Consider the following 24,851-nt stretch of genomic DNA (forward strand, 5'->3'; position numbering starts at 1 on the left):
ATGTACAGTATAATTAATAGAAAATATGTTATAAGCTTATCTTCAAAATGCTACAGCTAGCAAATCTCACAGCTAGAAACAATGAGTGAGATGGGAGGGGGCTCTAAAGCTGTAAATGTCTTCACATTTTGCTTTTCAGGAAGATAAAATACCCAATTTACTGCCTATGTGGGAGGACCACGGCTCTCCTGGGTCCCTCCTTTAGACCGAGCCCTATAGCTAGGTCCTGTCAGGTTTTGTGGCCCCATCAACTCAGGACAGAAGCCATATTGGTGGACCTGGGACCCTTGACATTCAGTCAGTACAGCCACCCTGTTTCACAAGTGAAAACTGGTCTGAAAAGGGAGTATAACTTGTTTAAATCACAAAATTTATGCTAGTATTTTTCAAGCTGACTGTACAATCTTACGAAGCTGAGATTTAAACCTCTTCCCCTCCCCAGAAAGGCCAGCGTTGAGCCCTCATTGAGTCCCCATGAGCTGTTTGCCCAACTACGATACAGTCCGTGGTATGAAGACATAAAATGATCCTTTTCCTACTGGCAAACCCAGGAGCTCAGAGTTACTATCTGTGTTTACATCTTTCAGTTAACTACGATAATCCCTGAGAGAGCCTGCTGTCATGATGTCTCTTTGTTGACAGAAGGTGAGCATTGCTACCACCAGCAACAACCTGGGTCTCTCCTGATACCCACACTCTGAAGCCTGACCAGAACAGGCTGCACCCCTACCCTTCATTAGCCCACTTCATTCTCTACCCCAACGTGGGGTGCCTCGGGCTGAAGCAGCTTACAGCAGGCCGAAGAGCTCCCTGTAGCTCTCATCGCCTTTCCCTTCTGACACCATGCTGTCCAGCTTGTCAATCAGCTCAGCCTCCACCTAGAGGGAAGCAGAGATTTTGTAAACCCGAAATGAGCTCAGGGGAAGGATGAGAACTCCAGCCCTCTGTGATGGGTAAGGACGCTGAAGAACTGCTTCCTGTTTTGTTATTGTACCAAAGAAATCCTAGAGAAGGCGGGATCTCACCTACAGCACCAGGAAGCCACCCTGTCTCCCCCCATCAGGAAGGGCTCCCACTCTAGGGGTTTAAGTAAGAACTGGAACTTACAGGTACATCTCAGATACTCTTTTACCACACTAGGGACAAAAGGCAAGGGCTCTCTGGAAAAGAGAAGTATTTTGGATCCAAAAGACGCCTTTGTCAAGTGTTGTTTTTCTTTCTTAAAAAATGCTCATTCAAGAGAATTTGTATGTATAAGACACACGTGGTTAGAACTTTACCCTCTGTCAGCCAGTCACAAAGGACGCTTGCTGGAGGCTGGTCCTCACCTTAACGGGTGACATTTGTTTGCACTGAGGGAGATGGGTTTCCTTCAGAGACTCTCCTTGAGGAGAAAAGGCTCCATTCTTTGTCGTCACAGGACCTAGAGCCCTTGGACTGCTGCTGTCCCTGCAGCTGCCTTGTCACTGGGGGCCCCTGCATTTGTTACTGGATTCCTAAATTGTAAGGAGCAACACTGCATCCATGCCTAGCCCACTAATTTGCAAGGCTTTCAACAGTGCTCAGTCACTTTCCTAATAGGCCTCAATGCATTTACTCTGAAGTGAGAAATTAGTTGTAAAGTGATATGAGATAAAAAAAAAAAAACAATCTTTTAAACTGCTCATTAACCTTTGAAATGTGGTCCTGTGCAATTATTTGTATATTTTATACCAACAAAAAATGGCATGGCTCCATTTAATAATGAGCTATAACAAAAGGCATTTTCTCATTCCACAAAGGGCCAGAGTCCTAAGGCAATGAAGTAGTAAAAGAATAACTGAATTAGAAAAGTCATTGAAGGCAATTATGGCTTTTGAAATCCTATCAGTGGAAAACAAGAATGGATGAATAACTATGGCCCTTTCATAGCGGTCTGCTATGGCCAGGGTGGAGATGGTTGTACATCTACGTTTGGCCTAATGAGTCAGCTGCTTGAATATACTTTTCGGAAGACACACGAAGTCTGAGGTCTGCAGTCCTTGGGATTGAGGTCGTCTGCCTTTCTCTGTGAGGAGAAAAGGCACCAGCAGGGACTTGCGCGGGGTCATGCAAAGTCAGGTAGGGATCTCTCTTCACACACAGGTACAGGCTGTGCTTTCCAGAACAGGGCAAAGGTGGGAGGGGACCTGGAGCAGCAGAGGGTACAACGGTGCAAATATGGGTACAGCCGTTTCCTGGAGTTCTCAAAATGGCTCCCTGGACAGCAGCAGCAAGTCACCAGAGATGTTATAAGAAACAAAAATTCCCACTGGATCAAAAACGCAGGGGTTGTGGAGTGGGGCAGCAGTCTGTGTTCTTACAGGCCCTCAGGCCATTCTGAGGCCTATTCCTAGGTCAGAACCTCTGTATTAGACAAAGGAGCTGGTGGTGGAAGGATTTAGGGAAGGTACTTCCCCACTCCCTGTAGTGCTGATAAAGGGTGAAGTTACTAAGAGAAACTGAGAAACCGGAAACGGGACACCAAAGATCAGCGTATGCAAAATCAATGTCTCTAGGTTACACAAAATGCTAAAGTCTTCAAATATGACGTCATAATTGGTAATATTGACCATTTCAGGTCTGTGGAGTTACTTTTATTTTATAAAACCAATATTCTTGAAAAGAAAAGGTCAGTTTTCATTCCATTCCCAAAGAAGGGCAATGCCAAAGAACGCTCAAACTACTGCACAGTTGCACTCATTTCACATGCTAGCAAAGTAATGCTCAAAATTCTAAAAGCAAGTCTTCAACAGTAGATGAATCAAGAACTTTCAGATGTTCAAGCAGGATTTAGAAAAGGCAGAGGAACCAGAGTTCAAATTGCCAACATCCGCTGGATCAGAGAAAAAGAGAATTTCATAAAAACATCTTCTTCTGCTTTATTGACTATACTAAAGCCTTTGACTGTGGAAAATTCTTAAAAAGAGATGAGAATACCAGACCACCTTACCTCCCTCCTGTGAAACCTCTATGTAGGTCAAGAAGCAGCAGTTAGTACTGGACATGGAACAATGGACTGGTTCAAAATTGGGAAAGGACTATGTCAAGGCTGTATATTGTCACCCTGCTTATTTAATTTATATGCAGAGTACATCATGTGAAATGCCAGTTGAATGAAGCACAAGCTGGAATCAAGATTGCCGGATATACAGATGACACCACCCTTATGGCAGAAAGTGAAGAGGAATTAAAGACCCTCTTTCATCTTATGAAGGTGAAATAGGAGAGTGAAAAAGCTGGTTTAAAACTCAACATTCAGAAAACTAAGATCATGGCATCTGGTCCCATCACTTTATGGCAAACAGATGGGGAAAAAGGGTAAACAGTGACAAAGAGTTGGACCAGAAAAAAGACTGAGCACCAAAGAATTGATGCTTTTGAACTGTGGTGTTGGAGAAAATTCATAAGAGTCCCTTGGACTGCAAGGAGATCAAACTAGTCAGTCCTAAAGGAAATCAATCCTGAATATTCATTGGAAGGACTGATGCTGAAGCTGAAATTTCAATACTTTGGCCACCTGATGTGAAGAGCCAACTCATTAGAAAAGACCCTGATGCTGGGAAAGATCGAAGGCAGGAGAAGAAGGGGATGACAGAGGACAAGATGGCTAGATGGCATTACCGACTCAATGGGCATGAGTTTGAGCAAGCTCTGGGAGATGGTGAAGAACAGGGAAGCCTGGTGTGCTGCAGTCCAAGGGGTTGCAAAGAGTTGGACACGACTGATCAACGAAATAACAACAAAGATAACTGATGCAATCATACCGTTCTAAGTGAAAGAAGTCAGTCTCAAGAGGCTACAGTCTACATGATTCCTTTACATGACATTCTGGAAAAGGCACAATGACGGTGATGGAGAATAGATCAATGGTTGCAACAGGTTAAAGGGAAGGGAAGGGTCTGACTATAAAGGGGTAGCGAGATGGAAATTTTAGAAATTAAAATTTTTTTTTTAAATCTTGATTGTGATGGTGGTTACATGACTTTTATGTGTCTGCCAAAATTTACAGAGCTGTAAATCCCAAAGAGTGAATTTTACTCTTTGTAAATATAAAAATACATAAATAAAATTTAAAAATTACTGTTTGCTCTGTCTGTTGCTCAGTGTTAGAATCACTGACTCTAAGACCACTGGTTCATCCCAGAATCACAGGGTTGGGAGGGAGCTTAGAGGGGAGTGATTACAGTCCCCAAGGCAACAGAGAAATCTCTCCTAGAGGACTCCAATGAGCTTCTGTTTGAGAACCACCAACAGAGAGGAGCTCCGCATCTCCGAAAGCAGGCCGGTTTATAGCAAATAACTTTTTGCGAGCAAGTTATTTCTTTTATTGGCTAAAACTGGTATTACTACCACTGTTTTCTATTTGTTTTTCCTAGTCCTATTCCTTGGAGCTACAGATACAAGGGCAGGGGCCCTCTCCTCCACTTTAGGGGTGGCAGAGGAACCGCCCAGAGGCACAGCCTGAAGCCACTCGGTCAGAAGCCAAGCACTTATCCCTCATGGGCCCAGCCCTCTGTGCAGGAGTGTGTGAAGTTCTCAGCTTTGAGAAGTTATCTGGTCTGGGCTCTAGCCATAGAAATGCCTGGACCATACACACTGGGGAACCTCCAGAGAGAAAAGACAACATGCTCCTGGGACCTCCTTCTGAGTGAAGTTGGGAGGTTACAGTCTCAGTCACTCTCTCCTTGATCAGAAAAGTCCTTTCACATGATGTTCAGTTCCTTTCCTCTGATTCTTCTCTGGCTTCTAACCTCATGAAGAAAATCCACAAATCACTTCCAGCCAGCAAGGAAGGGAAACCCTGGGATGGGACTCAAGACGGCCAAGAACTACACTAGAACTACAGCCTGGCCATCTGCATCATGTGCCAGGGCAAAAGGGGGTCCATTCCAGGGAAGAGCACCCCTAACATCGCTGGAGGGGGGTCTCACCTGTTTGAAGTTGCCATTTTTCCTCTGCTCCCAGTCCATCATGTCGTGAAAGATGGGAATCATGATATTTCGCACTTCAGGCTGTGGGACCAGTGTCACACCCAGGAACGGGCCAATCATTCCCGGAATGAAGTGGATCTTATGTTCACCTGAACAACACAACCCAGTAGATAGAAGTTTATGCTCCCACCACAGAAGCTTCCTGAGTAGGGCCACAGCACATGATCTGACCTTCACTGGGAGCACCAGAAAACACAGAAAGCTCTCCCCTATGGGTTTCTGAGATATTCCCTTCTTTTGGCTTTTTAAGAGTTCACAGACTAAACTGGCTCAGTCCAGATGAAAGAAAATTCAACAGGCACAAGTTCTTTCCAAAGAATTTGCTGGGAGGTTCTACAAACTATCTGAAAATCATTCTGAGGTCAAGGAGCAGAGTCACTACTTTAGATAGAATAGGATTTCTGAGTACCCTGCAGTAGTTTCCGATAGTCTGTTCACAGTATTTATTCAGCAAGGAAAATTCATCAATTTCTGCTTAAACACAATGCTGACCCTGGGGTTTCAGCCTGTAGCCCAGAGGCATTTAAGTGATGAGGATGTTCAGTCTACTAGAGTTCTGAAGTCCACAGGCCTCTTCACCATCGGTGCTCAAATGTATCTAAGAGTCCCCCCTTCTGAGTTAGCAGGAGTCTCCTGCACAGCCATACCTTGACAGACTGGCTGAGAGACTATGTGCACCCCCGATCCCACCCCTTGCCCTCACATTGCATTTTTGATGGTAGCACTATATTTACTCAAATCAGCTTGGCTCATCTCTCAATTTTCTTAATGAGGCCTTTCCATGGGTAGAGTGTGGTGTGAATTTCCCTGTGACTAGCCTGTCAGTTGGGGCATGTTCCCAGAATCCAGGGCCAGTCTTGAAGACTACGGGATAGAACTTTTCACTTCCTTGTAAAGGTAAAACAGACTGAACCATCTTCCAGAGCTCTGTTTTCAGTCCTTCAGAGACTCAGGGGACAAACTGTGGGCCTGTGTAGTGACTGTTACAGTTAAGCAAAATCAGTTCCTGAGAACTAGAAAATGTCATTTCCACCAAAAACAATGAGGTAGGAATGGCTTTCTTGGGGAAATCTGACATGATTTTTGAATTCTTCCATGTTGAAAGCCTACCTAAGGAGCAAGTGTTAGCTAGCCTGGAGGCAGATTCTGCATATTCCAATCTTGGTATTTGGCATAGTGCTGGTCCCTTGTGTTTCTGGGAATTTCAGAATCAACTTCAGGGTGAATATTTATATCTGGACTGTGATGGATGCAGAGGGTATGAGCACTGAAGCTAGAGAGCTGGTTTGGGGAAATGCAGCCCCACTCATGGATGGAAGGCCCCAGGGCTGGCAGAAATGTCTTGCATCTTGCTTGCTGCTTCTAGGGTTGTGACTAGGATGGTTGATGGAGGACTATGAGATTTTATGGCCATCCTTCCTAAGACTTCAGAGTCATGAGCTTAGTTGAAAGCAGTTCTCACTGGGAAGAACAACAGCAGCTTCTCTGGCATCTCGGCAGGCCTCTAAGAAGCCAACAGAAGCAAAAGACGGCCCACCTAGTCACCAGGGCAACCCAAGGATTCCACCAAAACCTGACAATTTCAAGATTCAAAGAGAAGCTGTCGAAAGAAAGGAGACTAAAATCAGTCTCACCTAGATGCGGCAGTTCCCTTCGTACATGCACCTGGCAGCAGGAACCTCGTCTGGATGCCTGAATACCAGAGACCCAAGAAGGGTTTCAATCTTTACTAAAAAGAACAGCTGCCCTTGCTCATGTGCTGACTGGGCTTCTGGGCTTGTGACATCTGGACCGGGACACGGACAGCCCAGAGGATCTTATACTCGCAGAGCCTCAGACATTATATTCTTATAGCTTCATCTTCTTTTTCTCCTTTTGACTTCTCTTCTCAAAAAAGGGTCTGTGCATATGTATCGCTGGGGTCTTATTTCTCAGCTTAACTCTCCCTGCCAAGGGCTTTGTGCACATGTGCTACACTATACCACCCATCTGAGGTGTTATGTTAAAGATATGTGAAGATCTCTTGGGTCTGAATTAACATTCATAAAACCTGGGGGAAGCAATTAGTCTTGTAACTTCTTATTTGGCTACGCAATATGTGTAAGGGAAGAGTGTAGAGAAAACACCTACCCAAATTCTGCCACATGCTGAAGAGTTCATAAGCCATCATCACACGCATGTCCCCATACCTGGGAATAGAACACAGGAACCAGCTATTAGCACGAGAAGGTTCAGGAAGACAGGAGGCCAGCATTTCAGCTCTGTTTCTAGCGCTTTCTAAAAGACAAAATCATTTTGCTCTCAGTTGAGCTCTTACACTTGGCTCCTTGGGAAGCCACCTCAATGAGAACCTTGTGGACGTCTCTAGGAGCCCCTCCTGGAAACATAACCCCATCTGGGCACATGTAGGAAGATGAATAAGAGACATATGTCTTACTTATCTAGAATCTTCTTCCTCTTGGTAGAAGTAATGATTTCTAGCTGAAGACTTGGCTGATTTATGAACAGAACTGCCAGGCTAAAATAAGAATTCCACACCTAGAGAGAGAGAGAGAGAGAAAGAGGAAATATGTGACAGCCTGAGTTCTTAACCTTGCAAGGAGAGATTCTAAATATACACATGTAGCACAGAATTCATTTCAGTGTTAAGATCTTGATTTTTAGAAAAATATCTTTGCAAACAGGACTTTCCCCTGCTTTCTTGACTTCTCTGAAACCAACAGTGTTGATTCTGGACTAGAAAACAAACTCATGGGTTTCTGGCTCCCAGAAGCTCCAACAGGGGTGTCCTAGGTTATACTCTAATCATTATCAAGCCTGGAAGCTGTTTGATACTATGAACAGATTAAGAAAGCCCCCAGCCACCTATCAGACACTTAGATGAATCCTTCTCAAATTCCTGACCTGCAAACCTGTGAGCAAAATAAAACAGCTGTTCTAAGTAAAACAAAAACAAAAACAGGGAGTCTGGTTTTGGCTTTCTACGGTTATTACAAAGATAGTGACGGATTTTAGGAGTTCCTACCTTAAAGTCGAAGTCTGTCTCTGTGAAATTCTTGTGCAGTGCAGAAGACAGGTACTGGACAGTAGTGACTATAATACTGCAGTAGGGGACAAGGTGTTGGCAGAGTTAAAGGACTAACAATGGCATCCTGCAGCTTAGCATCTGTGGTCTGTGGCCCATGTGCAAGCTTCTTGAGTACAAGTAGCTCTCGTGTAAGATGTGACTTTAAGGGAGAAGGATGTGCATGCATGCTCAGTTGTGTCCAACTCTTTGTGACCCCATGGACCGTAGCCCACCAGGCTCCTCTCTGTATGGGATTTCCCAAGCAAGAATACTGGAGGGGGCTGCCATTTCCTTCTCCAGGGGATCCTCCCAACCCAGAGATAGAACCCATGTCTCCCACATTGGCAGGTGGATTCTTTAGTCCTGAGCCACCTGGAAGCCCAAGTGAGAGGGATACATGGCACAAACCCCACAAAAAACCCCCTGTGGAGAAGTGCCCTACCAGTGGGTTCTAGACCAAGCTCTGCTGATACCTGGTCTTGGCACTACTTTTCTCTGGCCACAGCTTCCCTATAAAAGGGGAGTAAGGTTTCATGGTTCTTTCAGGTTTCTTCTAGTTCAAAGAGTGATTCTAGTATTTGGGGGGATTTTAGGAAAATGAACCTGTATTATGACCAACAGAGGACTTAGAGTATCATTCCATTACTCCACTTGATAACAGGGGTTTACAGTTATTAAATCTCTACTTTTATCATATACTGTTATTTTCATGTGTAAGTCATTTGATTTCAGCCTTTGATCTAGAATATCACTTTCAATTTTTGCTTGGGCACATTTGAGGGTTAACGGGAGGCTGGCTTGCTAGAGTCAAGAGCACAGGTTAAGGGAGAGAGAAAGTGAAGTGGGACAGGAGAGTAAGGGTTTAATTACCAAGGGCCTTGGACGCCTGGCAAAGGAGCTCACACCTAACAATGACCACCTAAGCTTTGGTGCAGAAGAGGGGCAAGGCAAAAACAGTGCATTAGAGAGACTCATTACCAGCAAACAAATTTGAAAAGTAAAAGCCTTGAAAGAAGAGGCTTGCTCCTGCAGAATGGGCTGAAGTGCTCTGAGTAGAACTAAGAGACAGAAACAAGAGGGGGTCAAATGGAAAATCCACTATTTAAGGAAATAGCTCTGCAACACTGTTTATACCCATTCTTCTGTTCTGTATGAAATGTTTGCCGTTTTCAAAAAAAAGAGCACTACAAAAGGTACAGAGTAGAAAGACCATCCTGACACCTTGCTAATAAATCTAACACAAATAATTTCACTACATTCTGCATAATGCCAACGTAAAAGGCCGATCAGAGGAAGGAGGCAGTAGGCTAGAGAGTGGATGCCAAGTGGCCTTCTCCTGAGTAGAGGGGGACCTGACAAGCAAGCACCCTACTACTCACATGACTTGTTCACTTTGCCAGTGAGAAGCACAAGGTAGAAACATGAACGGGGCAGACAAGTGGGGTCAACCTTAGAGTGAATTCTGTGGCCAGCATCAGAGGTGGTCAGAGCCTCATAGCCAGGTCTTGGGTGGGTAATTAGCACTAGCTGTAGGGGACAAGCAGTCTCTGGCAGACAACACAAATCAAGTCAAGAGGAGGGCTTGGGATGCTGCCTGAAACCGCAGAGCAACAGAGGCCAATGATCAGGCCCTCCTCAAGCAGGAGCCCTCCTCTGGTATCACAGTTCACTTTCGTAAAAGATCCTTTCCTACTCTTACCATGACATCATCTGCCAGGCACTTAGACTCCACTTTTGAACTATCTTTGACTATTTCTCCTCCTTGGACTTTAGTAAATGACAAAGTCTTGCTGACTGCGCTTCCAAACACTTTCACATTTAAACCCTCTCCTCTCTGTCCCCACAGCTTTGAGCTTGACAAGTTTCCATCTCGCTTCTTCTCCCACATGTAGTAGTCTGGGGACAGCTGCATGGAGGCTGGCACAGGGCCCTTCCACACTCACTTGCTTGTAAGAAGTCTCATCACCATCCAGTCCCGAGGAAAGACACTCATCTTCATCAGGTTCCGGAACACGCAGAAAATCTTCAGCAGGAATTCCTGGGCCGAGAGGAAAATCTGATGTGAGATGCCACCTCTACCACTGCAGCATGTACCGCCTCACCAGGCTTTCCGACCTCTAGATCATGAGAATGGAGGGGACCAATGGGTGATGCTCTGGCTCCCTTCATGAGTTGCTTTTCTCTTAGAGGGCTGTGTGGGAGTGAGGTCTGGCCACTGCCACAGGCCAGTCCCAAACTGGGGAGAAGAGATGCAGCTCTATACCTGCTCAGCCCAATGCCTAAAGGCCAAAGCACAGGGGGTCCAGCAGACATGGCATCCAACTGAGTCCACTGGTCTCAATCTGTGGGGGATGGCCCCTGAGCACTTGATTGTAAGAACTTGTTTTCTTGGGTGTTAAGAACACATGGATTGGAGAAGCACTTCAGGGATAGATGAGTAAGTATCTTCAAAAACGTGCTTCTCCATGAAAGCGATGAGAACAGTGTAAAGACTGGTTAATGAAAGGCTTGCTAATTCAGGAGAATCAGCCTCATTTTCTGTGGGAAGAAGAAAATAAACAATAACTAAAAATTTTAAAAATTTAAATGGTAGTAGAAGCTACTTGAAGAACAAAAGAAGAGTTCAAAGTGGCTGCTTTGTGGGAGTAGTGGGTAGATGTGGTCAGGTTGAGCCAAGGAACCAGTTTTATGTTACACACTTTGTAAAATGCTTTGGGTTTTAAAATTGTATATACATACTGCTGTGATAAAAACAAACATTTAATTAAAAAGTAAGGGAATGATGATTCTGATTGAGAATTGGTTAGTGTCCTTTTCTCTCTCACAAACACACACACACACATGATGAAAATGATCTAGTACAGTCAGGACTGGATTTTCAAGCTCTACACCCCAGCTCAAGCATTGCTTGACCTGGATATGAGCTCCAGGCTCTGGTTAACTTATGGCTCACTTCGAAGGCTGTCATGTTCATCCTTCTGAGAAGATAGGCTGGCCTCACTGCAATAAGTTAGGGATAACAATCTGCAGAGACCCACATCTGTGGAAAGGTAGGCTAGATCAAACACCAGAAAGTAACAAGTGATACCGATTAACTCATGTGATTAATAAAGATTACACAAATGGAAAACAGTATAGTAAATTTTTTGTGAAATATTGACAAATGACTTGACTCTGGATGGAGGCAAAGCACAGACATAAAGTTTACAACAGTTCCTTTATTCAGGGATGAACTCAGTAGCATGGTCTAATGCAAACACACAAGCCCTTGGAGTCTGTCAGCAGCTAATATGCTTCAAAGTTTGGGAACACTCTCCTGTCATCTGGACCATGGGCCCATTTCTCTTGACTATCTGCCCCTCAGTGCTCTAGATCCAGAGTGATAGCCAATGGACAGTGTTCATATTTGCTCTTTACAAATATGAATCTTTGAGAAATACATTTTACTGAAGAAAAGTTGCCATTATTATTATTACTACAGTATTAAACAGTGACGCCTGTTTCATGGGTAACCTACAACTCAACTGCTGTGTTTATAAGACAGGGAAGAGTCCTGGTTGGCTGACAATCAGTATGGCCCAGAGAAGTATCTCTTAGAGGCACATGGTCATGGGGTTGCGATCAGTCAGGGAAGACTTGCCAGTGTTCCTGGGGTCTGGCTATATGGGAACACCACTGGCTATCTGCTTCTGGAAGCCATACAGTCAGCTGTAAAGCAAGGCTGGTAAATCTCCCCCTCTCAGCAGGGCAGGCCACTTGCACTTCTCTACTGGCAGGGGAAAAACTGCTGGGCAGTCTTAGCTGCACGCTTCCTTTCCTGGGTCAAAGGTGAGTGTTTCTCGGCCTACCTTGAGCTCATCTTTGCTCTGGAAGTTGTCCAGGAGGTGCTGGTAATGTGTGTCACACATCTGGCGGAGCAGTGAGAGAAGGCAGGACACATACTCGCCCTGGGGAACAACCCAAAATACACTTAGAAAAGCCAATCACAAGAGCCGTGTTCCCCCAATCCCCAGAGGGCAAGGAGAGAAGGAAGGGTCTGAGATGGCCCCAATGATCATGAGAGGGAAGGTGACAACTCCAGCCCTGAAAATGAATTTTCTTTTCTGCTAAAGGGGTGCCTGGAGGGCTTTGGAGTTTTAATAAGACTTCTGAAGCATGGGGCTAATTGAAAAATCTTAGCCCATAAGAAAGAAGTACTGCCAAATGAGACAGATATTCTAGTTTTTTTCCTAGGGACCTTTTGGCTGCATAGTCCTTTGTCATTATATGCTGCCAGGGCACCATACTAAAGTCTGGAGGGGCCCATGGGGACAGGGAGCTCAGACTTCTCTGGACAGAATTTGGACTCTGCCCATCCTGCTGGGCTGGAGCAGTCCTTCTACAAGGATCTCCTCTGGGAACTCCCAGAGCTGACATGTGGCTGCTGGAGATGGAACACAGTAGATCAACATGACCCTCGGGAAAGCAGAGGAGTCAAAACTGACCTTTCCGAGAAGATGAACTAATGGCTTTAAGTAAGAATTTAAAGATAAAAAAATTGAGTCTTTAAAATTTATTCAAGTTCCAACTAGGGTACACGGATGAAAAGTCCCTGGCTTAAGGACTCCAAAGACTTTTACCATCTCATAGAAACTTCTAGCATGGGGCAGCTGAGCACGGTTTCCTCTTACAAGGCTGCCTCCTCAGAAGAGATGGAGGAAAAATGACTTCCATTTGGGCAGTTTTCAAATGTTTTTAAGTTTGTGGGACTATGACAACTCTTTTTTAGTCTCTCAAATCCTTTTGTGACTCATGAAATTATTATACACATATGTATGCAAAATATATACAGGTACATGAACCTCAGTTTTATCTGAAGAAATGGACATAAGCCATAATCTGTTGTGAGGATCAGCTGCATTAATGTCCATAAAGCATATAAGTAAAAAGGCCAGCACATAAAGAAGTGCTTAATAAATTGTTATCTTCATTAGATGTATACGAAATAAATCACTTCTTTATTATTGCTAGTGAGTTACTGTTTATAAAGTGCATAAAGCAGGTCTGGCCCACAGCCAGCACTGTGTCATTGCTGGTTAGAAGGATAGGCTACCAGGACATGCCAGGGAGCATATGTTCTTACCTATAGGGAAAGTGTCCTGCACAGGAGTTCCTAAGGCAGCGGACATTCTTTCCAAGACCATATGCTCTAGAACACGTCTGCTCTCTGCTCTCCCTAACGTGCTGGAGCTTGACTTGCTCCCATAGGAGCTCTTCTACAAAGGGATCACTGTAGTCTCCCACCTGCCAACAGGAAGATCCCCAGCAAGCTGTTTCCCATGTCCCAACATCAGGGCTAAGAAGTGTACACTGCATAGGAGTGTGGTGGGGAGCCTGGGGGGTGTCTCTGCCTCTCCTGAGAGGCTCTCCCAGTCTGTTTCTCTCCTAGTTAGATCATAGGAGATCACTGTCCAGCAACGCCAGTGCCATTCTACTTCACCATGTTTTCCCTGATGCTCGACATTTAGATATAAATACCGTGGCTAAAAGCAACCAATCTGTAGGTACAAGCAGATTGTGAGAAAATTACTGTGGTGTACACGTCACTGGCGAGAGCCTGCTCCTAGAAGGAATAGTCTACAGCTGTCACCTTCATTCTCTACTTTATTCCACATTACAGAAAGTGACCTGGCTCAAAGGCAAAGGCTAGTGGAGACTGTGTGCAGGAAAACAGGACAGGAAGCATCCCTGGGTCAGTCCCTAAGTACACTACTCTGAGTATGAACCTAGAGCTTTCAGAGTGGAGATGGAGTTCGACTGGAGAGGGGGAAAAGGGCAGCATGCGGACAACCATGCAGGGAGGGAAGCTGAGATGAAGGTGGTGTGATGTGAGATGAGGTTCCGTGTGGAGGAGCCCCAGGTTAGAAAAGAAAGCAAGAAAACCTGAATGTTAGTTACTAACAGTGATCTCCGCTGTGCACTGCGGGCACCGCTGCCCTCTTACCGCCTCCTGAGCGTGCGATTTGCTCATGATGGTGAGCAGAGTCTGTAAGAGCACGTCCAAGAGGCTTTCCACCATCATTTCTACCTCCTCCATGACATCTGCCTCCTGGAGCGGGCAGCGAGAGAGCACAGCGTTAGTGCCAGGCCGGCTGACGTGCAGTGGGCAGTACTTACTAAATCAGCCATGGTCAGGAGCGGTCTTCTGACTTAAATTTTCAATACCAAGTTCCCAGCCTCACTGGCATGCAGTGTCAAGGAACCTGGAACAACGGCTCTGAGAGGAGGGGAGGCACACCTGCCTCTGTTGCCCTGGTTTGGGGGCTGGAGACTGATCTTAACACAGCAACACCCTGACACCTGCAATTCTGAACCTCAGGCAGATACATTAATCTTGATACACAAGGACAAAGCGAAGATCCTAAGTTAAATGTTTTCTTTGATTTTCCTAGAAAAGTCAGGAGAGAGCACAACACTGCTGACTAACACTCTGAGAAAATGGACGAGTTCACACCACAGGGTGTGGAGGCAGCACCTTCCCTACTACTGCTGCTGCTGCTGCTGCAAGCCGCTTCAGTTGTGTCCGACTCTGTGTGACCCCACAGACGGCAGCCCACCAGGCTTCCCCGTCCCTGGGATTCTCCAGGCAAGAACAATAGAGTGGGTTGCCATTTCCTTCTCCATTGCATGAAAGTGAAAAGTGAAAGTGAAGTCACTCAGTCGTGTCCGACTCGTAGTGACCCCATGGAATGCAGCCCACCAGGCTCCTCCATCCATGGGATTTTCCAGGCAAGAGTACTGGAGTGGGTTGCCATTGCCTTCTCCATCCCTACTACTAATGCACACAGAAGTATCTCAGTCTTCCTCAGGACCATCTTCTCTGTGAGTGACCTCACTCTTTGCCAGGCCTGACTGCTGCCCAGACATGCTCCCTCTAGCTCTTTGGCATTCTTGCTCACTTTCCTTGGTCCACCAGAAAGACCCTGGTCTTGGTGTGTCCCTCTTAGGCAGCTTTACAAAAACAATGGAGCACACTTCCTCAATGAAGCCTGCTTCCCAGTCAGCAAGTTCTGAATTTAGGAAGAGTCTGTGCTACCTTTTTCTAGACCTTCCACATGCAATCCAAATCCTATAGCATGATTTTCATGATCTCACAGAGATTCCCGTTGCGTCTTCTCCAGTCCCTTTATACTATTACTGGTCCAAATGTCCATCCATCTATCAACCCACCATTCACTAAGTATCTAACATGGGCCAGTAACTGTTTGAAAACCTGAGCATATAGAAGTGATCAAGAAAGGTAAGATCTGTGCTTTAGTGGAGCTTAAATTTCATCCACCCCCCCAACCCCGCCAGCTGTCCATTCAATGTAGTTTTACTGAGTCCCATTCCGCAAGAAAGATTTGAGAGGCTCTTGGGACCACAGTCTTCTTCCTCATTTGTTGTCCTCATTTGTTGAACTAATTATAACACTTTTAAAACCTGTGATGGCTCTTTGAGTAGCTGGGGGGTTAGTCTCTAACCTCACAAATACAACCAGATCACCTCCTTCAGATTTTCACTTATTCCAATTCCTCTTTCATCCCTCCCTTCCACTTGCTTTTCCCCTGCAATTTATCTCTTTCCTTTAGTAACCAGCCTCCCATCCCCTCAAGCTGACCCTGGGTCACCAGTACATCTTATGTGCCTGGTGTTGCCTCTCTGAGGCCTGGTGGGAAGGTGAGCTGCCAGGCCTTGCCTGGAGCCAAGAGCAAATGAAAGGGCCACTACAGCCATTGTAGTCACTCTGCCAAGGTGGGCTGGCATCACCAGATGGTCCTTTAGGTCTGGATACCAGATACCAGAGCACCCTATTGAGTCCTTGCATCCTGTTCAAACCAAGCACGCTTTTTCTTCTCTGCACCTCTCCCATGCTATCTTCACAGACAACCTAACCTCCTATGTTTGTATCACTTGGTTCCTGGTATTTGTTTCAAATGCACTTGAAATTTTATTCTCCAGAAACATTATCTTGACTTAGGAAGATTGTGTAAATAAAGACTCAGTCTTATTTTAAATTTGTTTATACTTTCCTATAGTTTTCAAGTTTTCTAAAAGAAATACTCATTTCTTCCATAATATAAATAACATAAAGATAATTAAAATAAATTCCTACCCTTATCCATGTCTGATACATGTTTTTCTGCCTTCCTTACCTCCCCTCCTTTCTAACACGGGTCTCTTCTAAAAAACTAAAAATAAAGAAGAAAAAAAATAGGCAAAAGCACCACCAGCTGAAACCTGAGCCCTCAAGTACCATTCCAGCGTCCCATGAGGCTGAGGACTATTGTGGGCAACATGTATCGCTCGTATACCCTGCCTCATCTGGCATGGTATAGGAATGCCATATGGGCGGAATCAAGCTGCCAGGAAGCTGACAGAAAAGTCTGAATGAGCAAGCTGCCTCTCAGCCTGGGCCTGCCTCCTTGTGCTCATTCGTGCCTGAGTATCCTCAGAACACTCCCAGGAATACAGAAGTAATGTCTTTTGATAGAAACAGAGCAAGCAGCACGGGATGGGGTTTTCTGGTACTATACAGATGACTATGTTTCTGGGTGTATTTACGGCAGTACTTTTTCTGTTTTGTTTTGTTTTTAATAGCAAGACTGTGTTGTGTTGAGAAGCCTGCTGGGCACACACAGGCAGGCCTCCATTCACTTGGGCACCTTCCTGTCACTGATGAAAGCTTCTTTGATTGGGAAGTAAACAATATGATCTTTGTTGGTCTGCCTCTGGCTAAAGTGACACAGGATGGGGACAGAGCTTAGAGCTGGGGGTGGCACAGGTCTAGGGCCACTACCAGAGAGCTGGTCTTGACGATGGAGAAGATGCTGCCGAGAATCCCTGAGCAGATAAGCAGCTCCTTCTGCTGCCTCAGGTGAAGGTGGATGTGATGGAGAACCACTGGAAGCAGGATGCGGCGGGATTCTGGAGGAGAAAACACAAAGGTGAAACAGCCCTTTGGAGAAGAACCAGCTACCTTCGGAAGCCAGGGGCACCACAGGATGCAGCTGGTTTCCAGGCTGGTGGGGCTGGGACTGCAGCCACACTGGAAACCAGCCCCTGCCTGTGGGCAGGCCTAACAGCCCACTTCCTGGGCATCTGAAGATATGTCACGGCATTTTCCTTCTATCTCTCTTTTCTTTTTTCACATTTCAGGCCTCAATTATCTAGGGCCTTTTATGCAGGATGTATGTTAGGAGACTGTTTCCAAATGAAATCTCTTTGTTGACTAGACTCCAAATTAAACTCCATTTAAATGACACACTTAGTTCTATGAACTATGCTGATGGAACGAACTAGCAGACTTGATATGGATTATAAATGGTCCCTCTTCATGATGCCCTGATGGCGGCCTGGCACTTCCACCCTCCTAAGCCTTTACTGTACTCTCCTCCTCTGGCCTGTGGGACGCTGTGTGAATCCACAGTAGTGAAAGGGACAGAAGAGGACTTTCACTTTGTCATAAGCCTTTGATAATTAGCTAAACCTCTTTGCCGGTCCTACTGCATACATTAAAATATTTTTCTTTTTTTCTTCTTCAATGCTGCCTAAGTAGTATCTTCATCAGGGGATGACTATATTTAGAACTCCAAATTCAGGAAGGTTAAATACTAAATCAAGCTCTTTTATCAATTCACTCTAAAACTTTAGGCAGGTTGATTCCTTCTACAGGTTTGATTTCTCCCATATATATAATGAGGTGCTAACAGCCCCTTCTGCATTTACTTCACAGGTGTGGTGAGAATACAAGGTGAAATACAAGTGTGGACATGTTTCTGGTGTCTTGCACTCCTATGTGGTCAATGACTGTGTGATTAAAGTGGCACCACAGCCAGCCAGCATGATTCAGTCAGACTAACAGTAACACAAACAAGTCACAGTATTTTGGATTTGATGTACATATTTGACCATAATTAAGTATTCTAGATGAAATTCAGAATGAAAATCTTTATTGGCAAAAGACAAATTACATGATATACAGGAGATCTGGGGGACTGTCTTGTCAAATACTTAGAATATGTTGAAATAAAATGGAGTGACAACTATTATATGTTTAAAAGGATGCCTGGATAAAAGAGAAGTTCCTACTGTCTTTTGTAGACCAAAATGAGAACACAGCAGGATTTGTAACAACCAATAGCTGCCTGCAGACAAAATAGCAGTTTGTTATTGGAACCTGCTGATGAAGAAACCAAATTGATATGCTCTGAGAATGTAAGGGTTGGCTTCAAGACATCACTGGTAAAAGTCCTTCTGCCTCAGGAAAGATGCTGCAGCTCAGGCATTCAATGAACATGAGATGCAAGTGAAAATTTGGTGGTGGCTTGTTATTGCAAAAACCAATTACATAGTTCCAGCCACATAAAAACAATTTTTCTTAAGTGATTATGAGAAGCAGCAAGTACATGTAAAAGTATTAGAAATAAAGTATGTCAGTGAGGAGAGTCTGCTGTCCGCCTTCCCATACACACAGAAAGCACCTGCTTGCTCAACATAGGAGCACCTCAATACATTAAGACAAACACTAACAGACATAAAAGGAGAAATTGACAGTAACACGATAATAGTAGGAGACTTTAACACCCCACTCACACCAATGGACAGATCATCAAAACAGAAAATTAATAAGGAAACACAAGTCTTAAATGATACATTAGATGAGATGGATTTCATTGATATCTTCAGGACATTCCATCCCAATGCAGAAGAATACACCTTCTTCTCAAGTGCACATGGAACATTCTCCAGGATAGACCACATCTTGGGTCACAAATCAAACCTCAGTAAATTTAAGAAAATTGAAATTGTATCAAGCATTTTCTCTGACCACAATGCTATGAGACTAGATATCAATTACAAGAAAAAAAACTGTTAAGAAACACAAACACGTGGGGATTAAAGAACACAGTTCTAAATAACCAACAGGTTACTGAAGAAATCAAAAGGAAAATTTAAAAAATTTATAGAAACAAATGACAATGAAAACACAACAACTTAAAACCTATGGGATGCAGCAAAAGCAGTTCTAAGAGCAAAGTTTATAGCAATACAATCCTACCTCAAGAAACAAGAAAAACATTGAATAGACAACCTAATTTTACACCTAAAGCAGCTATAAAAGGAAGAAGAAAAAAAACCCCAAAATTAGTAGAAGGAAAGAAATTATAAAGATCCGAGCAGAAATAAATGAAAAAGAAATAGAAGAAACAATAGTAAAGATTAATAAAACTAAAGGCTGGTTCTTTGAGAAGATAAAACAAAATTGACAAACCTTTAGCCAGACTCATCAAGGAAAAAAGAGAGAAGAATCAAATCAACAAAATTAGAAATGAAAAAGCAGAGGTTACAACAGACAACGCAGAAATACAAAGGATTATAAGAGACTATTATGAACAACTATATGGCAATAAAATAGATAGCCTGGAAGAAATGGACAGATTCTTAGAAAAGTTCAATCTTCCAAGACTGAACCAGGGAGAAGTAGAAATTATGAACAACCCAATTACAAGCACTGAAATTGAAGCTGTGATCAAAAATCTCCCAAGAAACAAAAGCCTAGGACCAGATGGCTTCACAGGAGAATTCTATCAAACATTTAGACAAGAGCTAACGCCTATCCTTCCAAAACTCTTTCAAAAAATTGCAGAGGGAGGAACACTTCCAAATTCATTCTACGAGGCCACCATCACCCTGATACCAAAACCAGACAAAGACAGCACAAAAAAAGAAAACGACAAGCCAATATCACTGATGAACATAGATGCAAAAATCCTCAACAAAGTTTTAGCAAATAGAATTCAGCAACACATCAAAAAGCTCATACACCATGATCAAGTTGGATTTATTTCAAGGATGCAAGGATTCTTCAATATATGGACATCAATCAATGTGATACACCATATTAACAAACTGAAAGATAAAAACCATAAGATCATCTCAATAGATGCAGAAAAAGCCTTTGACAAAATTCAGCACCCATTTATGATGAAAACTCTTCAAAAAATGGGCATAGAAGAAACTACCTAAACATAGCAAAGGCCATATATGATAAGCCTACAGCAAACATTATTCTCAATGGTGAAAAACTGAAAGCATTCCCCCTAAGATCAGGAACAAGACAAGGGTGTCCACTTTTACCACTATTATTCAACATAGTTCTGGAAGTCCTAGCTACAGCAGTCAGAGAAGAAAAAGGAACAAAAGGAATCCAGATCAGAAAAGAAGGAGTAAAGCTCTCACTGTTTGCAGATGACATGATACTGTACATAGAAAATCCTAAAGACAGTATCAGAAAATTACTCGAGCTAATCAGTGAACTTAGCAAAGTTGCAGGATGCAAAATCAATACACAGAAACCACCTGCATTTCTATATACTAACAATGAAAAATCAGAAAGAGCGATTAAAGAATCAATCCCATTCACCACTGCAACAAAAAGAATTAAATATCTAGGAATAAACTTACCTAAGAAGAAGAAAGAACTGTACACACAAAATTATAAGACACTAATGAAAGAAAAAGATGACATAAACAGATTGAGAGATATTCCATGTTCCTGGGTAGGAAGAAGCAATATTGTGAAAATGACTATACTACCTAATGCAATCTACAGATTTAATGTAATCCCTATCAAATTACCAATGGGATTTTTCACAGAACTAGAACAAAAAATTTCACAATTCATATGGAAACACAAAAGACCCCGAATAGCCAAAGCAGTCTTGAGAAAGAAGAATGGAGCTGGAGAAATCAAGCTTCTTGACTTCAGGTTACACTACAAAGCTACAGTCATCAAGACAGTATGGTACTGGCACAAAAACAGAAATATAGACCAATGGAACAAGATAGAAAGCCCAGAAATAAACCAATGCACCTATGGGTACCTTATTTTTGACAAAGGAGGCAAGAATATACAATGGGGCAAAGACAGCCTCTCAATAAATGGTGCTGGGAAAACTGGACAGCTACATGTAAAAGAATGAAATTAGAACACTTCCGAACACTGTACACAAAGATAAACTCAAAATGGATTAAATACCTAAATGTAAGACCAGAAAGTATAAAATTCTTAGAGGAACACATAGGCAGAACACTCGATGACATAAATCAAAGCAAGATCCTCTATGACCCACCTCCTAGAGTAATGGAAATAAAAACAAAAGTAAACAAGTGGGACCTGATTAAACTTAAAAGCTTTTGCACAGCAAAGTAAACTATAAGCAAAGTGAAAAGACAACCCTCAGAGTGGGAGAAAATAATAGCAAATGAAACAACTGACAAAGGATTAATTTCCAAAATATACAAGCAGCTCATACAACTCAATACCAGAAAAACAAACAACCCAATCAAAAAGTGGGAAAAAGACCTAAACAGTCATTTCTCCAAAGAAGACATACAGATGGCTAACAAACACATGAAAAGATGCTCAACATCGCTCATTATTAGAGAAATGCAAATCAAAACCATAATGAGAAATCACCTCATACCAGTCAGAATGGCCCTCATCAAAAAGTCCACAAACAATAATTGCTGGAAAGGGTGTGGAGAAAAGGGAACGCTCTTGCATTGTTGGTGGGAATGTAAACTGATACAGCCACTATGGAAGACGGTACGGAGATTCCTTAAAAAACAAGGAATATAACCATATGGCCCAGCAATCCCACCCTTAGGCATATACCCTGAGGAAACCAAAATTGAAAGAGACACATGTATCCCATTGTTCATTGCAGCACTATTTACAATAGCTAGAACATGGAAGCAACCTAGATGTCCACTGACAAATGAATAGATAAAGAAGTTGTGGTACATGTACACAATGGAATATTACTCAGCCATAAAAAGGAATGCATTTGAGTCAGTTCTAATGAGGTGGATGAACCTAGAACCTATTATACAGAGTGAAGTGAGTAGGAAAGAAAGATAATACCATATTCTAACACATATATATGGAATCTAGAAAAATGGTACTGAAGAATTTATATAGGGCAACAATGGAGAAACAGAGAATAAATAGACTTATGGACATGGGGAGAGGGGAGGAGAGGGTGAGATGTATGGAAACTTACATTACCATATGTAAAATAGATAGCCAACAGGAATTTGCTGTATGGCTCAGGAAACTCAAACAGGGGCTCTGTATCAACCTAGAGGGGTGGGATGGGCAGGGAGATGGGAGGGAGCTTCAAATGGGAGGGGATATATGTATACCTATGGCTTATTCATGTTGAGGTTTAACAGAAAACAGCAAAATTCTGTAAAGCAATTATCCTTCAGTGAAAATAAATTAATTAAAAAAAAAAAGCACCTGCTTGAAGCAGTGCTCACAGCTTGAGTGAATGCAGTGGCTTCCATGAAAGTCTGTGCAAACCACTGATTTTATCTTCAGTCCAGGAAGGGGTGAAGAGAGAAGTGCTTACCATGAACAGTTATAGGTGGAGAAAAGCTGAATTTCTTGGTGGCAGCTTTAGTCTCAGTAATTCCTTACACAGGCAGTGTTAAGTTAAAGGCGGTATTTGTTTTGTACTTCAGATGTGTGTAGCTCTGGGCTGAGAAATGACTGTTTTCATACTTTGAAATTCAAACTTCAAAAAATTTGACCATCAAGAAGTTCTAATTATAAATATTCTAATAATAATTCCTTTGTTAGCATTTTAGGTTTATTTCTGTGTCCTAGAAGTTTATTCCACAGTGTGATACTCTGCTTAAAGGACCAGGCTCATGCTAATTGTAACATATGACTATTGAATATTTGATCATGTTCAATGTGGTTTCAGGTATGAATCCAGAGGTTCCTTCTGAAAGACAGTCTAGGCTGCTGATTATATTATATTGCTTTTTTCCCCCCTAGTATTTATTTTTATTTTACTGACTGCACTGGGTCGTAGTTGTGGCATGTGGGATCTAGTTCCCAGACCAGGGATTGAACCTGGGCTGACTGCACTGGGAGTGTGGAGTCTTAGCCACTGGACCACCAGCAGGGAACTCCCTGATCGTATTATGTTTGTTAGGCTTTCCTGACCTCTTTTGGAGTGTGGTGTACTCAGTTGCTCAGTAGTTTCAGACTCCTTGCCACCAGTGCCATGGACTGTAGCATGCCAGGATCCTCTGGATGTGGGATTTCCCAGGCAAGAATACTGGAGTGGGTTGCCATTTCCCCCTCCAGGGGATCTTCCCTTCCCAGGGATTGAGCCTGAGTCTCTTAGGTCTCCTGCATTGTCAGGTAGGTTCTTTACCACTATTTAGAGTTTGGAGGGCTCCCTGTTCATCTCTTTGTCTAACCTTTAGAGGCTCCTTCAAAGAGAGGAAAAGGAATCTATCTGTCTGGTGAGGCAAAGAAACAACAAAGTACAGTGGGTCCTCAGGGCCTCCTTTCAGGGTTTCTTTTCTTGCCTTGACTCATCCTACCTTGTTGGGCTAGACTTTTCTCTCTTGTTCCCCCTCCTTTCCCTCTGCTTTTTCATCCTGCTGGGGCTGTGGCAGACCCCATTCTTGGCAGCTGGCTGGATTTGTGGGCCTGGAGGTTGCTCTGCAGGCCACCTCATGTGGGTCCCTGGGAATAAGCTGTGAGGGAGGCAGTAGGTCTAGGTTTCGGCTGCATTCTCTAACAGAATTTACCAAAAACTCTGCATTTTAAGGGTCACTGACTTCTCACATGATGGCTGGTAAAACTGATCCTTTGCTTACCACTTGGCCAATACCCTAATAAGGAAGAAGGGTGAGTTTGACTCTCACCCCAACTTGATTTACCTGAGAAAGAAACTTGATTTACCTGAGAAAGAAAACAGACGGCTATCCACAGTTCTGGCGATGGACTGCAGCTTCACCACATCCATCGACTGCCCAATGTGCACAGTGCTGGGCATGCTCCCCAGAGTCCCTCTCACAAATTCTGCCACCTCCTGCACAGTGAACATCTGCAGGAGTTCGTCAAAGATGGTTGGGAAGGAGTTGAGGAGTGCAGCCTGCGGAAGCATGTGAAGGTCTGGTTAGCTCAGAGTTAGGTCTGTGTCTATTTGTGTGCTTAGATAATGACACACAGTGGTGAGAGGTTGAAAGGTAATTTCAGCACCCCTGTCTTGAACAGGCTCCTCCCTGGCCTGTGACTCCATCCATCCCCATGGCAGTCTTGGGGCTGAAGCAGGAGAACCAAAAAGGAAACCAAAACAAGAGAATTTACTGGGATCCAGGCCAGTAGAAGCTTTACAACTTGTCAAGGAATTTGTTGGCAAGAGAAGGAATTATATAGAGAAATTAACTCTATAGCTTAACATCCATAGCTGTTTTTGCTCATAAAATGGATTTAACTTATTCGTCTGTCTCTATGATCAAGTTCTTGACTTTCCAATTTTGGCCCCAAATTCAAGCCAGGGAACTCTCAAAGAAAGGAGGTCAAACATAACTGAGCACCATCAAGCAGCAGTAGGTGAACTCCATTCACAGTCCTGCAGCCAGCAGTCCAGCTCTGAAAACTGGACCATTTCCCCAGAATAGTGACATTTATTTGAAACCATGAAATCTGAAGACTTTGTAAATTATTTCCTTCACATGCGATGCCTGACAGTCTCAAGTGTAAATCCAAAAGGATGGAGAATGTGTGGATTTAGTTAGCCATGAAATCCTGAAGACTGCTAATGATGTTGGCCTAGAGTTCAGTGACCTCAATGGACTAGACAAGTGGTCTGTGTGTATACGTAGACTTCTAGGATCTCAGCTCTGGGAGACCCATGAGAGTGGCTTCTTGAGAACAATCA

General features: G+C 43.5%; 1 protein-coding gene across 1 annotated transcript in view; it reads right to left on the reverse strand.

Moving 5' to 3' along the window:
- DOCK3 (dedicator of cytokinesis 3) overlaps positions 1-24,851 on the reverse strand; it is a 276,490-nt gene that overhangs the window by 44,064 nt on the left and 207,575 nt on the right. The window contains exons 24-33 of the mRNA XM_081525200.1: positions 23,870-24,062; positions 16,898-17,025; positions 14,021-14,167; positions 11,928-12,026; positions 10,023-10,117; positions 8,038-8,113; positions 7,450-7,550; positions 7,143-7,201; positions 4,953-5,101; positions 793-878 (exon numbers count right to left, since the gene is read on the reverse strand). Of these exons, the coding sequence (XP_081381326.1) occupies positions 793-878; positions 4,953-5,101; positions 7,143-7,201; positions 7,450-7,550; positions 8,038-8,113; positions 10,023-10,117; positions 11,928-12,026; positions 14,021-14,167; positions 16,898-17,025; positions 23,870-24,062 (1,133 nt within the window). The remainder of the gene's footprint in view (positions 1-792; positions 879-4,952; positions 5,102-7,142; positions 7,202-7,449; positions 7,551-8,037; positions 8,114-10,022; positions 10,118-11,927; positions 12,027-14,020; positions 14,168-16,897; positions 17,026-23,869; positions 24,063-24,851) is intronic.

The sequence above is a fragment of the Giraffa tippelskirchi genome, chromosome 9 (assembly GCF_054371585.1).
Source record: "Giraffa tippelskirchi isolate mGirTip1 chromosome 9, T2T-mGirTip1v1.2.pri, whole genome shotgun sequence".
Classification (NCBI taxonomy): Eukaryota; Metazoa; Chordata; class Mammalia; order Artiodactyla; family Giraffidae; genus Giraffa; species Giraffa tippelskirchi.